General features: G+C 57.1%; 1 protein-coding gene across 1 annotated transcript in view; it reads left to right on the forward strand.

Moving 5' to 3' along the window:
• Window positions 1–2419: 2419 nt before the first annotated feature.
• Window positions 2420–14466, forward strand: part of EBF4 (EBF family member 4) — a 60839-nt gene continuing 48792 nt past the window's right edge. The window contains exons 1-3 of the mRNA XM_055307198.1: window positions 2420–2743; window positions 3263–3384; window positions 14307–14463. Of these exons, the coding sequence (XP_055163173.1) occupies window positions 2420–2743; window positions 3263–3384; window positions 14307–14463 (603 nt within the window). The remainder of the gene's footprint in view (window positions 2744–3262; window positions 3385–14306; window positions 14464–14466) is intronic.

Here is a 14466-nt window from a genome sequence, read left to right on the forward strand (position 1 = left end):
GCTGGTTTGCAGAGACAAAGCACCCTCATTCTTGGCCCAGGGACAGAGCATTCGTGCTAGGGACCCTCCGTGGAGGCAGGTGCTCCCCTCGTCCGCGAGTCAAACCCAGCTCACCATCTGCTGTTCAGGACTGGCAGACTCAAGGTGGAGGCCCCCACTAGAAGATCAAGCCCCCAAGACGGCCTCTGAGGCTGGGGAAGGAAGAGCAGGGCTCTCTGAGGAAAGAAGGGAGAAAGAAGGGAGGCACGGCAGCCTGGGGTGCTTGCAGGGGCAAGAGAGGCAAAGAGCTCTGGTCATCAGGATGGCTCTCCCTGGGGTGTGTGCAGGAGGCGGAGGGCTGGAGAGCCTAGTGCCTCAGGGAATCAGGGGGCCTGCGGCCTGAGAGGAGAGCAAACAGCGGCAGAGCTGGAAGGGAGCCAGACCACTAGGGCTTCGGGAGTGGCTTGCTGGGGGCAGGCGAGGCATCCTTGGTGGAGTGCTCCCAGAGACTCTCAGAAACAGGAGGGGCACATGTTGGAGGAGGAGGCGGGGACAAGGGGAGGGTTCTTTTAAGAATGGGGAGGTCTGAGCAGAGGAAAGGAAAGGAGGTCCAAGACACAAACCAAACCGATCAGATGGGGCAACACCAGGAGGTGCAGAAGACGGGGCTTAGAAAAGAGGCTCCAGAGCCCACATGTTACTGGGGGTGCAAGGAGAGAACAGAATGGTTGACAAGACTGAGAATGGGTGGAAACCACAAACGGCTGAGAGAGACAGCAGGACCCTGCCACCATTCCTCGGATCCTCTCCATTAAGTAAGAGGTAGGCTGCTTGCTGGAAATTCAGAGAGCCAGAGGTAGGGTTGAAGGTTGTAGAGAGGGGTGAAGCAAGTATGGAACGCTTTGGGGGAGAAGGGTCCTCTAAAGCAACACTTCTCAAACGTAACATGTACATAAATGGCCTGGGATCTTGTTAAAATGTAGGTTCTGCTTCAGCAGGCCTGAGCAGAGCCTGAGACTCTGCATTTCTAACAAGCTCTCGGGAAGTGCTGCTGCCGCCCTGCCCCGCTGCTGCTGATCCAGGACCACGCTGGGAAGAACAAAGAGTAGAGTCAGATAAGGAGATGGAGAAAGGGCCTGGCAGAAGAATTCACCTTAACGAGAGACCTACCTGTGATCATCTCACCTGGGGTAAAAGCTGACACTTGGAGAAGTCTGAGTGGGAGCCACAGGCCCTGCAGGTGCAGGTGCATGGAGAGAGAGGGATGGTAAAGAGGAAAGAAGTCAGAGAGAAGGTAGGGGAGCCCGGCAGTGCCCCTGGGACCCCTCATCTAGGTCAACGTGGGGTGCACCACCAACTGCACACATGGGGGCTCCCCAACAGAGGATGGGAGTCAGCTGGGGGCAGGAAAGTGATATTCCAGGGGTATCTGAGAGGGCAAACAGCAGGCAGGGCAGGCCACCCCCATGCTGTTCTGCAGGGCAGTACTGGACTCATTCCGGGTGTGTTCAAAGCTCAGCCAGGACACATCAAGCCAGAGTGCGAGGCATGGGGCAGAAATGGCTCTGCCCCTAGAGACAAGGCTGAGAGGATTTCTGTGCCAGAAACTAATTTTAAAAAAGGAATGAAATCTGCGAAGCAAGATGCTGGGGGAGAGAGGAGGAGATGCGCTGGGCTCTGAGTCCTAACTCTGAGCCCTAAGTGTCCAACTTGAATCAGAAATCAAGAGGCTTCGGAAAGGCACAGGCTGGAAACTAAACGCTTTAGGTTCGGGAAACCCAGGGAAGGGGGTGTGCAGGGACCCGCTCGGCCGGCCGTCTGGGGCCCAGTCTACGACAGCGGGAGCTTTGAGTCCCAGGCTGAGGTTAACCCGAGGTCAGGTTCGCCGGGAGAGGCGCTGGGAGGGCAGCGGGGGCGAGCGAAGAACATCAGGAGTAAAAGCCCGGAGGCGTCAAAATGAGCAGCAAGTGCAGGAAATTGCGGCGGGCACTCGCGGGGGGCGGCGAGGCCAGGAGCCCGGCTCCGTCCCGCGGCGACCCGGACGCGGCAGAGGTTTCCGAGCTCGGCGTGGCGCGCTCCCCGGGTTTCGGCTCCGCTCCCGCGCCGCGCAGCCCCGGCCGCCCCCTGCCCGGCCTCCCAGGGCCCGCCGGTGCCCCCGTTCCTCCCCGCGGCCTCCGGCAGGCCGCAGCCCCCGGCCCCCGCGCCCGCCTCGCCAGGATCCGCCCCGCCGCGGCGGCCCGGGCCCAGCCGCTCCTCCCCCGATGATGTCACGTCCCCGGCCGCCCCTCGGCCGGCCGCGCCGCCCCGCCCCCGCCTCCCCCGGCCCCCAGTCCCCTGGGCCCGCCCGCTCCCGCCATCCCTCCTCCCGCCCGCGCTCCCTCCCTTCGACTCCCGCTCCCCCGGGAGCGGCGGCGGCGGCGGCGGCGGCGGTGGCGGCGGGATGGCCCGGGCCCGCGGCCAGGCCCCGGGGAGCGGCGGCCGGCGGCGGCCGCGGCGGGGCGGCGCGGGAGCCGGGCCCCGGGGGGAGTCGGCCGGGCTGCTGCTGCTGCTGCTCCAGGTGCTGCCGCCCGGGGCTGCGGCAGGGCCGGGGCGCCGGGGCACGCGGGGCTCCGGCGGCGGCGGCGTCTGCTGGCCCGGCGCTGCCCCTGCCTTTCCCCGGGACGCGCGGCTGCTGCTGCTCCTGCCGCCGCTGCCGCCGCTGTCGCCGCCGCCGCCGCCGCCGCCGCCGCCGAGCTCCGCGCCCGCAGCCTCCGCCTCCCGGATGGTAATCAGCGCCCCGCGCCGGCGCCGCGGGCGGGCGGGAGGTGGGGGGGCGCGAGGGGGAAAGGGCGGGCGGCCCCGCGCCCCCGCCTCGCCGGAGGCAGCTCCCGGGGCGCTCGGGCCCCCCCTCCGACGACCGCGGCCCTGGGCAGCCGCCAGAGCGCGCCTCTGGGGCGCCTCGGCGCGGACCCGGTGCCGGCTCGGCTCCCGCCCTCCCCGCCCCGCTCGCAGTCCGCCCGCCGGCGCTCAGGCCGCGGGGGAATCCCTGCATCTCCCCGCCCCGCGCCCCGGGAGGGAGGGGACAGCGCCGGCGCTCGCGGACCCGCTTTCTCCGAGGGAGCGCCCGAGAGGCGAGCGCGCCCGGAGACGCGGGGGCCGGGCGCTGCGCTGCGCTGCGCTGCCGGAGGCGCCCGCTGCCGTCGGGTCGGGCTGAGCCGAGCCGAGCCGCCCGAAGCCTCGGCTGCACCGCGTTCCCGGCGGCGGGGGCGCCCACCGACTGCGCGCCCTTATGTTCCCCGCGCAGGACACTCTGCCCCGCGGCGGGCTGAACCTGAAGGAGGAGCCGCTGCTGCCCGCCGGCTTGGGCTCGGTGCGCTCCTGGATGCAGGGCGCGGGCATCCTGGACGCCAGCACCGCGGCGCAGAGGTAAGCGCTCGGACGCGACCCGGCGCGCTCGGGGTTGGACGGCTGCGCGCCGCCCTCGCTCGGCCTGCGGAGCCGCTGGGGCGAGCGGCGGGGGAGCCCCAACTCTGGACAGCCCGGCTAGCGCTGCCGCCCGCCCTGCCCCGAGCGCCTCTGCTTCCTCCTGAGGACTCGGGGCGGGCCGGGGCGGGGCTTCCGCCACCGCTGCCGCGATCCCAGCTCCGATTTCTGATTTCTGACTGTCGCTCGGGGGCCGGGCGATCTACGGCTCTGGAGTAGAAGGGATCCCCGCTGCCCGCAGTCCCTGAACCGTGACCCCAGCCACCGGCCGTCGAGTAACAGACAACCCCTCCTTCGCGGGCAGTCTCAGCGCCTCTCCTGGTCCAATTCCGAGGCGCTCAGCCAGGGAAGGCACAAAACCCAGCCCCCTTTTTGCTTTCCCACGCCCCTCAGAGTTGGAGGAGGGGTAGGTGGGGAGCCAGAGAAGCGGCTAGGGGGCTGAAGAGTGGGGAAGAGCCGAGCTGGACAGTCGCCCTGGCTGGAATGATTGGGGCTGGGGCCGGGCAATCAGGTCCCACCTCTCGGCAAAGTGGTTTCCTGGCTGGCCCTGGGGGAGGCAGAGGGCCCCTGGGAACCCAGCACCCATGCCCATCCCCTCTGCCGCCTTTGCAGAGGTCTGGGTACGGAATGAACTCCGGGGTTTGGAAAGGAAGCGTAAAGGATTTGTTGACCTGCGCACACACAGACACACACACCCGGCAACAACTGACCGCAAACTTTTTGTGCCCCTCTTTGTGAGCGTCAGGATGTGTGTGTGTGTTGAGAGGGGGTGTTAGATATCCTGTGGGAGTTCTCAGTGGTTAGGAGTAGGGACACTGCCTCTGCAGACCTCTGGGGCACGTGGGAGCTGGGCTTCCCTGAGGTCTGAGCAGCTGCTTGTCCAGCAGCCTGAAGGGATTGGACAGGAGGGTTGCCAGGCAGACCAGGCCTGGCACACTGGCCCAACATTCCCCTCCCCTGGCCTGTTTCAGGGACACCACTCCTAGCCCAAGCCCAACCTCCTCCCTTAACAGACACACACCCTGTCTCCTCTGCGAAGGGCACCTGTGTCCTGTGTTTCTGCACTCCTGTCCTTGGTTGACTGTCAGCAGGGAGTGCTTGGGGGCCGAGGTGGGGGGGGGAAGAGGCGCTGACCCTGTACCTCATCTCTTCAAGAGGAGAAGGTCTTGCCTGTGAATTAAGTACATAGTTTTGCTCATGTTATAACTATATTCCAGAACAATTGGTAAGTAGAAACCAAAATTCTACCTTTCTAATACAACTACCATCAACATATTAGTGTTTTTCCTTCTGGTCTTTTTTCCCCATTCACATGTTTTTTGTTTTTTGTTTTTTTTTCTCTCAGACTGTGCATACAGTTCTGTATCCTACCCGGTTTTCTGTTGGTTCTGACTTAATTTGAGATGGTCAGTTCCTTAATGGGGGTTCCATCTTTTTCTCCACCACCAGCTGTGGTAAGAGCTCCTTTTAAGAGTAGGTGAAGTGTTTCGGGGGGCTCCTGGGGTTTAGGGTTCCTATTTCTCTCTGACCCGAACTTCTGTCCCTGTGTCAAGCCAGGAGGTTTGATGAGGGGGAAGCAGATGTGAAGGATGTGGAAGCAGATGTGGGGTTCTTGTAGCCTATGTGGGTACAGAAATGTGGGGATGGATCCTCTCCTTTCCCAGAAGATCTGACCATCAGCAGTACTGTCTGCACATGGAGCAGTGGGGGGGGGGTCTTGAGTGGCACTGAGGTGTCCAATCTAAGTCCTGGGGGCCACATCACTGGGACCCCAAAAGCTTCCTCAGTTTGAAGAGGGGCATTTCTTCAGGCCTGGGCTCCTTATTTGCAAGTCCAGAGACTTCAGTCCAGAGACACAGATTAGGAGCAAACCCCGGCCCCCATTTGGTTGACTCTGGGCCACCTCCTTCGATGAGGGAGCAGGCTAATCCTTTCTCCTCATTCCTCTCAAAGTGGCCCATCATCTCTCCCATTTGTGTCTCAGTTCCCCCCCCCCCCCACACACACATCCCCAGTTCTTGGCTCAGATCTTTCCACCCTGAAACAGCAGCAACAAACATTCCTTTCCCCTTCCCTTCCTCCCTCTTCAACCTCTTCCTGCCTTCTCTCAAGTTTCCCAGGAGCACTGTTCCCCAAGCCTGCTTGGGATCTGCCAGTTGTCTTTGATGCCTTGCTTCACAGCCTCCTGACTGTCAAGGCTTCTAGATATCTCTTCATGCCTGAGGTCAACTTTTAATAATAGCCACCACCTTGCCCTGCACCTCTTTCCTCCGTGGCTTGAAGGTTAATCTACCTCTGGTTACCATCTCAGCCTCCTAGCCCACTGCCCCAGCCCCAGCTTCTCACATCTCCCCGAAAACTATGCCATGTCCTGCAGCAGGGGGGTGGAGGGTGGGCAACAGAGCAATTTTTCCAAAGAACTTTTATTCTTTTATCCTGCCCTTCTCAGATTAAAAATTTCAATCACCCCCACTTCCTCCCAGGTATTCGGCATTCAGGGCTCACCACTGTCTGACCCCAAACCCCCTTCCAGCCCTGTCATGATGCTTGGCATCCGATGATGCTTCTTGAAACAGTTCCCCTGGCCCCAGCACCCACATGTGCACTGAATAAAGTCTTTGGGTCTGGGGGGGGGACCCACCCCAGCCCCTCTTCTATCAGCACCCTCCCACCCAGACCTCAGGAAGATTTCTCAGGGCTGACCAAGGATGCTGGCCACAGGCCAGAGTCAGCTGTGCCCCACCAGCCCATGCCTCCCTTTAGGTCAGGGATGGTGGCTTATTCGTCCTTGTGTCCACAACACCCAGGGTGGCAATAGTATCTGCCAAAGGAGACAGGAGTGCATGCTAGAAAGTTTTCAGAACCCTTTCTGTTGGGCTCCCCTCCCCGTGTTGGTGGCCTCCAGCATCTACCTGGCTCCAAGAGCCAGATACTGGGCAGCTGCTGCTTCCCAGGTTTATGACGCCAAGTTTTACAGAAGGTGGAGATGGAGAAGGCCCAGAACCTGCCAAGATCAGTGAGGGAGGCTCTCCCAACAGGAAGGAAAGTTCTGAGCAAAAGAGAGGTAGGGAAAAAAGAGAGGCCCTGTGTGTGCCCTTGCTCTGGAAGTGATAGGGGAGGGAAGGGAAGTCTGGCTCAGTGGGGCCTGGCAGGATCTTCCCAGTGGTGAGCTCTGCACAAGGACCCCTGGCCAGTGCTGCCACTTTATCTCCAAGTCTGCAGACGGCCAGCCACAACCCATGTTTCCCAGACTGCAACACATCCTCTTGCTTGGGTGCTCACCCCTCCCCTCCTGATGTGGTTCCCAGCCCAGGGAGACCCCTGCAGGACCCAAGCCGCCCTCCCCCTCAAGCGGATCCCAGCACACAAGCAGGCCCTGAGAAAGCCAGCTGGGCTGCCTTTCCTGTAAGCAGCTGCGCGCTAGCCTCCCTGCTAGGAAATGCTTTTGTTTGCTTTAATAATTAATAGCCGCTCCTCAGCCTGGGACCTGGCAGGCAGGCCTGTGGGTGGGCAGTGAGGGGGGTGGGCAGAGAGAAGCAGGGTGGGCAGCCTTTAGGTGGAATGGATGGCAAGAGGAGGGGTGGGGGAGCTGGCTCTAGTGAGATCCTTCCCCTCCCCCCACCTCCCTGGGGGGACATTGGTGGCTGAGACAACTTCCTGTGGCAGGTGAGCCCACCCACTGCTGCTGCTGCTGCTGCTGCTGCTGCTGCTGCTACCTCCCTGGCCCCATGGGCAGTGGGAGTAGGGAATATGAAGCAGCCCCAAAGCCTCCCCTCCCTCTGGACACAACTTCAGAGCCTCCAGGTACCCCCTCTGCCCACTTCATCAAGGTGGGCATGCCCCAGTGGGCTGCTTTTATCTTCCTGGTCTGTGGCTCGGCTAGCCTCTGTAGTTGGGTTTGGCAGGGCTAGGCCAACAGATCTTGGCTGGAGCCAGGAATGCCAGGCCCAGCGCAATGGCTATCAGTGGTCCAAAGGGCCCAGGGGTGGCCTGCAGGGAGCAGGGCCAGTGGGACACTTAGAGGAAGAGAGCACACAGAGAAAAGAGAGAACTAGGTAGTGGGCCAGGATGGGGAGAAGAAAGGTTGCAATTAGCCAAGACTTCAGGGAAAGCTGAGACTAGATGAGACACAGGAGACATACTTTTTGTTCCTTCCACCCTGTGGGGGAGGACAGGTTGAAAGGAGCTTCCCCCTGTTGGAGATGACCTTGGGGCCTATCCCCATTTCCCCAGCATCCCAGATTCTGAGGCAGATCAGGCCGAGGCCAAGGCACTGCTCAGAACCTTGGGCTATCAGGGCCAGCAAGAGTTCGGATTTGGTGGGGGATGGGGGGATGGCCAGAAGGTCCAAGGATACCCCTGTGGGAGGCCAAACTCCAGCCTGGGACACTTGTCCTCTGAGGGGTTTGGGATACCTGTTTTAAATTGCTCGTAATTATTATAAGCATGCAGTCAGGGATGTGGGGAGCCCCAAGTGACCTCCTGAGGACAGAGCTGAGATGGTGCAGTGCTCTCTGAACTAGAATGCTGTGGCAGGGTCCAGCAGCTACCCGGAGAAGGGCCCTAGTGGATCCTGCCCCGCCTTGCGAAGGAGCATCTCCAGGGAGCGCTGAGACCCCAGCAATCAGCCAGATAGCTCTGCAGCCCCAGCATGTCCCCACACACATCCCCCAAGCACAGGCCACCTGAATGGCCTCAGCTGTGAAGGTCGGGTTGTCCTTGGTGTCAACTTTAACCTGGGTTCCCAGCATAGTACTCAGGAAGCCCATGCACATCCATGCTTGCTACAAAGCAGGTGTCCGCAGACCATAAAGTAGCTGCGCAAACCAAAGCTCTTCTGTCACTGTCGCCTTCAACTTATGGGCTATTCCAGAACAGAAGATGGGAAGGGGGGTAGCAGTCCATGGTAGAGATATGAAAATGAGCACTTTCTCCTCCCATGTCTGGGTTCTTTAGTATGAGAGCAAATGCCTTCCACCCCTCAGCACACTCCAGAGTCGATAGGAAACTCTTTTGAACATTTTGTCGAAAACAATCTTTTTAAGCAAGCCAAGAGATATGTAATTCTTTTTGGAGTCTCACAAAAGTGATTAATGTGGCTGTTTTCGTCATTCACCTGCATTTATCTGGAAAAGGCACCCATGTGGCACACTTTGTGCGCTAATGATGCTAAGGGAATGAGATTTTTCAGAATTACAGGCTCCAGCAACACATGTACCAGGTGAGGCAGTTCTTATGCCTATCTTCCAGGCTGCAGTCGGTCCTTGGGGCTGTAATTTTACCAGCTTCTAACACACTGCTGGCCTCTGGATGACTGGTATTTGGTACCCTACCCCACCCATATCCACCCCCACCCCCACCCCCGGCCATTGGTAAAGGGTCTGCTTCTCCCATCGTCTGCTTCCTGAAACTTTCTTAGGCTGCCAGAGCCAGCTCTGCCCACTTGCACGCCAGAAATGACGCCCCAGGAGCCACGTTGGTGGATAACTATCCCAGGTCCCTCCTCCAGCCCTCTGGCAGATAACTCTGAAGCACCTGTTCTGGACTGTTTCCCGAGCTCCCACCAGGACCGAGCTGCAGTGGCCCACAGTGGTAACTCATAGATAATACACCCTTTAAGGAGTGCCGTGCCTTCTCTTTCTTATTCCCCAGCCCAGCCAAGTGTTTGCTGGAATCACCTCCCACGTAAGCTGTTGGCATTTGAATCGTAGCCTCTCCAGACTTCAGGGACTCTACTCCTGCTTCCCTTTTTTCTTTTTAGATAAGGGATTCATAACAGTAGACATCCTGGCAGTTACTCCCCTCACCCCGGTGGTGGTATAGGGCAACCCCACCTGGGAGACCACAGATTCAGAGACATTGGCCCTCATCCACATCCGTCTCTAAGCTAGTATGAGAGCAGACAGTAGTCCCACCTCCCACACTTCTGCACCCAGGCTGCACCCAGGCTGCACCCAGGTCGCACCCAGCAGGAGCACTCCCACCTCTCTGCCAACCCCTGTGTCCATTTTCTGAACTGTCTGAGCCGATCTCTCTTTCTTTCTTTCTGTTCTTTAATTTTGATCTGTTTTCTCATTACAAGGGCATCAGTTCTTCCCAAGGGGGGGAAAGCTAAAGTCTCTCCCCTCCCCAATCCTCTCCCTTTGGGGTTTGCACTTTCATTTAGGCATGTGGATTGGTCACCTACTGCCCACTCCCAAAGGAGTGGAGGTGCACAGAGGAACCAGGAGAAGGAGGAGATAGCCCAGATCCACCTCATGTTCTTGTTGATGCACTGAGCCTTCTGTGATTATCTGTCTCTTGTTCATAGGAAGTAAGAGAATGGCTTTTTGAAGCAAAACTTTTTCTGTTTCACCTTGAGCCTCTCACATGTCCAGCAGGGGTATGAACAGGGTAAACCAGAGACATTCACAGAGCAGGAGTAGCCCTGGGTGTGCCCAGCAGGGGTCTTGCCCACTCTGGAGTTCTGTGAGGGGAGACGAGGAGATGGGGGGCTGGAGCTGTTACTCTTACTGTTCTGTCCCCTTTTTTTTTTTAAGTTTATTTATTTATTTATTTATTTATTTATTTATTTATTTATTCATGAGAGACACACACACACACAGAGAGAGAGAGAGAGAGAGTGAGGCAGAGACACAGGCAGAGGGAGAAGCAGGCTCCATGCAGGGAACCCATCGTGGGACTCGATCCCGGGTCTCCAGGATCACACCCTGGGCTGAAGGCAGCACTAAACCGCTGAGCCACCTGGGCTGACCCTTCTTCTTCTTCTTCTTTTTTTTTTTTTTTTTTAAGATTTTATTTGTTTATTCATGAGAGACACAGAAAGAGGCAGAGACATAGGCAGAGGGAGAAACAGGCTCCCTGCAGGGACCCCAATGTGGGACTCAATCCCAGGACCCCAGGATCACAACCTGAGCCAAATGCAGATGCTCAACCAGCCACCCAGGTGCCCCTCTGTCCCTGTTCTTGATATTAATCCTCTCTAGGAACTGTAAACTAGCTACCTGTCCCGTTGTTTTACCTGGGTGGGTGTGACCCCTGGAGGATGAGGGTGCCTCAGACCCACTCAGCAAGGTGGGGAAGGGAGGATGATGCTGGTCTGCCTCAGGAGAAGTGGAACAGAGCCTCACCCCACTTCGGGGTCAGGCATAGGCATGTGAGGCAGTGCAACCCCCTCTGCGTCCCCTCCCTCTCCCCATTGGCAGCACTGGATAGTGGTCCACAGGCCCTGGGCAGGGGGCAGGGTACCTGCTTTCTTTCCTTTCCCTTGGTTTCCTGACCTCTCTCCCCAGGAATCCTCTCTTGTATGGAGGGCAGCCCCATGAAGGGAGTTTGGCTTGGGACTTAGGCCAGAATTCTCAGGTCTGGTCCTTAAAAGACTGGCAGGAGCTGGCAGCCCAGGACTGACTGATATTTGCCAAGAGAGATGGATGAGAAAGGAAACTCACGGGATCCCTGGGTGGCGCAGCGGTTTGGCGCCTGCCTTTGGCCCAGGGCGCAATCCTGGAGACCCGGGATTGAATCCCACATCGGGCTCCCGGTGCATGGAGCCTGCTTCTCCCTCTGCCTATGTCTCTGCCTCTCTCTCTTTCTCTCTCTGTGACTATCATAAATAAATAAAAATTTAAAAAAAATTTAAAAAAAAAAAGAGAAAGGGAACTCATGCCAGCATCACTGATTACTCTTGGCCTGGTTGTGCAGGGGTGTCTGTGAAGAACGGGAATATTGAATGGTGCAGGGGATTGGGTCATTGCTCAGCATCCACCCCTTCTCTATTAAGTAAGGCCCCTTTTCTGAGCCCTTCAGCCCTTCTGTCTGAGAGCCTTCCAGGCACCTTTCTTGGACTAGCTGACGGAATAAGGGGCATAGTGATGTGGGAGGATTCCACAACCCCACTCCTTTCCACCTTTTCTCCCTTCAGGTGGTCCTGGAACCTGACCAGGGGCCAGAAGGAGGAGTCAGTGTTGCTGCCTCATTAGCATATTCATCAGCAGTAACCACCTGCTGTGATCAAAGCTCTTTGGGCTTCCCTGCCTCTGGGCAAATGGGGAGCTGGACCATCAAGGCCCTGGAAAGGACTTGGTCGCCTGAGAGGGACAGGAGGAGAGGGCAGAGGAGGTGGGAAACTGGAGGGAGGAGGACTCCCCAAGAAAGGGACACGTGTAGAAAGAACATTTGGTGCCCTCCAACCCCCCTTGATCAGAGACTAGCAAGACCCATCACTTCTGCCCCTAAAATCAGCACTTCACAAGGACCAGTGAGACTCCCACTCAGGCTTAAGGAGGTGGAACAATTGTCCTTCTATTGTTTATGTATTTATTATAGTATGTACGAGTATAAACAGGATATCCCAGATAAGGTTTTGCATGAAGCAGAGTAAGTAAGTTGATTTAAAATTATGTGAAGAACAGCATTAAGGAGTGATGAATATGGCAGATATTTTCTCAGTGGCACATCCATGATGGGACTCTGTTCTGAATGGTTCAAGGCAGCACTCCCTCATGCTCTCCTCTGCATCCCTGTGGCACCTTCCCAGGCAGCTTCTCTTTTCCCACCACACTGCACCCTCCCCACCCACAGCAGCTTCTAAGCCCCGCCTGGCTTCAGAAGCTTCTGCTGGCCCTTCATTGTATTTCTCAAACCCTAGTCCCTTAACAAAATTGACATATTAGTTATCTATTGATACATAAAGTTAGCCCAAAACTCAGCAAGGTCAAACAACAAACATCCATTACCTCACACAGTTCTTTGGGCTTCTCCTGAGGCTGCAGTCCTTTGAAGGCTTCATTGGGACTGTAGATCTTCTTCCAAGGTGGCTCATTCACACAACTGGCAAGCTAAGTGCTGGCTGTAAGAAAGAGACCCTGGTTCTTCTCCATGTAGACCTTCCATACAACTGTTCGAGTGTCCTCACAACATGACAGCCAGCTTTGCCCCGGGTCACTGATCCAACAGAACAAGGCAGAAGCCACCATGTCTTTTATAACCTAACCTTGGAAATCATATGTCATCACTTGTGCCATATTCTATTGGCCACACAGACCAACCCAGATACAGTCTGGGAGGGCACTACACAAAGGCATAAATACCAGGAAGTGGGGATCATGCCAAAATGGCACCCACACATGGGGGGCACTAGCCTCAGCCAAGTCCAGCAAGGTCTATTCCTGGAGGGTGTCCCAGGGGCCCCTACATACACTTGCATGTGCTATAAAGCCTCATTTCCTGGCAACTATGGCTGTAGCAGCTTTTCTAGAGGGAGGATCTGAACCCATGAGAGACCCAAGGAACACACTTTTCAAAACCTTGGCCCAGAGAAGAAAGTCTAAACTCATGGCCTGGTTTTTGTGACTCTCCAGACTTGGCACTTCCAATGCAACTTTTTCTTCTCTTCACTGCACTTTCTAAAATCTGTGGTCCAGCGACACCAACCCTCACACTCACAGCCATTTCTCTTGCTGTTTGTTCTGCCCCATTGCCTGCTACAACTGTTGGACTCCTATTCATTCCTCAAGAACCGGGGGGAAAGCCACCATCTCCATGAAGGCTTCCTCTCAACTCTTGCAGAAATAATTCCTTTTTTTCTTCCTTTGCTTCTATGGGTTTGTTTTTTGTATAGTAACATCTTTTAGGGAACACTCACCACTTTGTCTTGTGTTATAGCTCTCTGTATCTGTCTTCCCTCTCTCCCAGGCATTTAATTCTGGCCCCACTCAGTGCCGTGTGTCCTGGGCTTGGTACATCTCTGGGCCTGAAGAAATACTTGGTGAACAGGGCCTTTGTTTTTCTCCTCTTCCTCTTGCCCAGCCAGGCCTTGCTTCTGGAAATCATTTCTTTTTCTTCTCTCTTTTTTTTTTTTTTTTTTTTTTTTAAGATTTGACTTAAGTAATCTCTCTCTACACCCAACATGGGGCTTGAACCCACAACCCCGAGATCAAGAACATGTCCACCAACTGAGCCAGCCGGGGGTGCCCCTTTTTGGAATCATTTCTTTTTTTTCTTTTTGTAATAAAGACTTTATTTATTGATGCATGAGAGACACACAGAGAGTGGCAGAGACACAGGCAGAGGGGGAAGCAGGCTCCATGCAAGAAGCTCAATGTGGGACGCGGTCTTGGGACTCCGGGATCACACCCTGAGCCAAAGGCATACGCTCAACCACTGAGCCACCCAAGCGTCCCTTGGATTCATTTCTGATGAGCCAGGAGAAAGCCCTTGGGGTGGCTAGAGCAGAAGATCCTCCCGTCCAAGGGAGCCAGTGTGTAGTTTTCCCAAAGTGTGAAGGCAAGTCCCTGTACACCTGAGGGGTGCACCCCCTGCCTTCAGACATAGCCTAGGGTCCCGGCTGGGGACAGTTCAATGTCTCTGAGAATCTGAAGGACATCACCATCACCATCATCTTCCAGACGATTCCACAGGCTCATGAACCCAATGGTGGGCTGGGGGACAGGGGGATATTTGTTCCAGAAGCTCCTAGCTGCCCTCTGATGCTCTAAGGGGCAGTCACAGGACTGTTAGATGGGCAATGCCTACCTCTGGTTTTAGAGATCTGCCTTTCAAAATGTGGGGCCCAGGGAAAAGCCTGGGAGGTGGCCTGGCAAGGGTGCCTCCGCTACCACCTGCTGTGTCTCTTGTCCCCAGGAGAGCAGGCTGGGGTCACCGCTGTCCGCGGAGGCGTGTCTGGGACGAGATCCCTGGCAGGGGTGGTGGAATGGGCCCGTCCCGTCTGACTTCTTGCCCAGGCCCTGGCCGCGGCCGCGCGCACTGAGCAGCCCGCCTGCCAGTCAGAGGCGCCCCAGAGGCGCCGGGGTCCTTCTCTCCCGGGCCCGCCTCCGGTGGTTTGCAACCCCTTTTCCTCCTCGCAGCGGTGTGGGCCTGGCACGCGCGCATTTTGAGAAGCAGCCCCCGTCCAACCTCAGGAAATCCAACTTCTTCCACTTCGTGCTGGCCATGTATGACCGGCAGGGGCAGCCCGTGGAGGTGGAGCGCACGGCCTTCATCGACTTCGTGGAAAAGGACCGGGTG

The sequence above is a fragment of the Nyctereutes procyonoides genome, unplaced genomic scaffold (assembly GCF_905146905.1).
Source record: "Nyctereutes procyonoides isolate TBG_1078 unplaced genomic scaffold, NYPRO_anot_genome, whole genome shotgun sequence".
Classification (NCBI taxonomy): domain Eukaryota; kingdom Metazoa; phylum Chordata; class Mammalia; order Carnivora; family Canidae; genus Nyctereutes; species Nyctereutes procyonoides.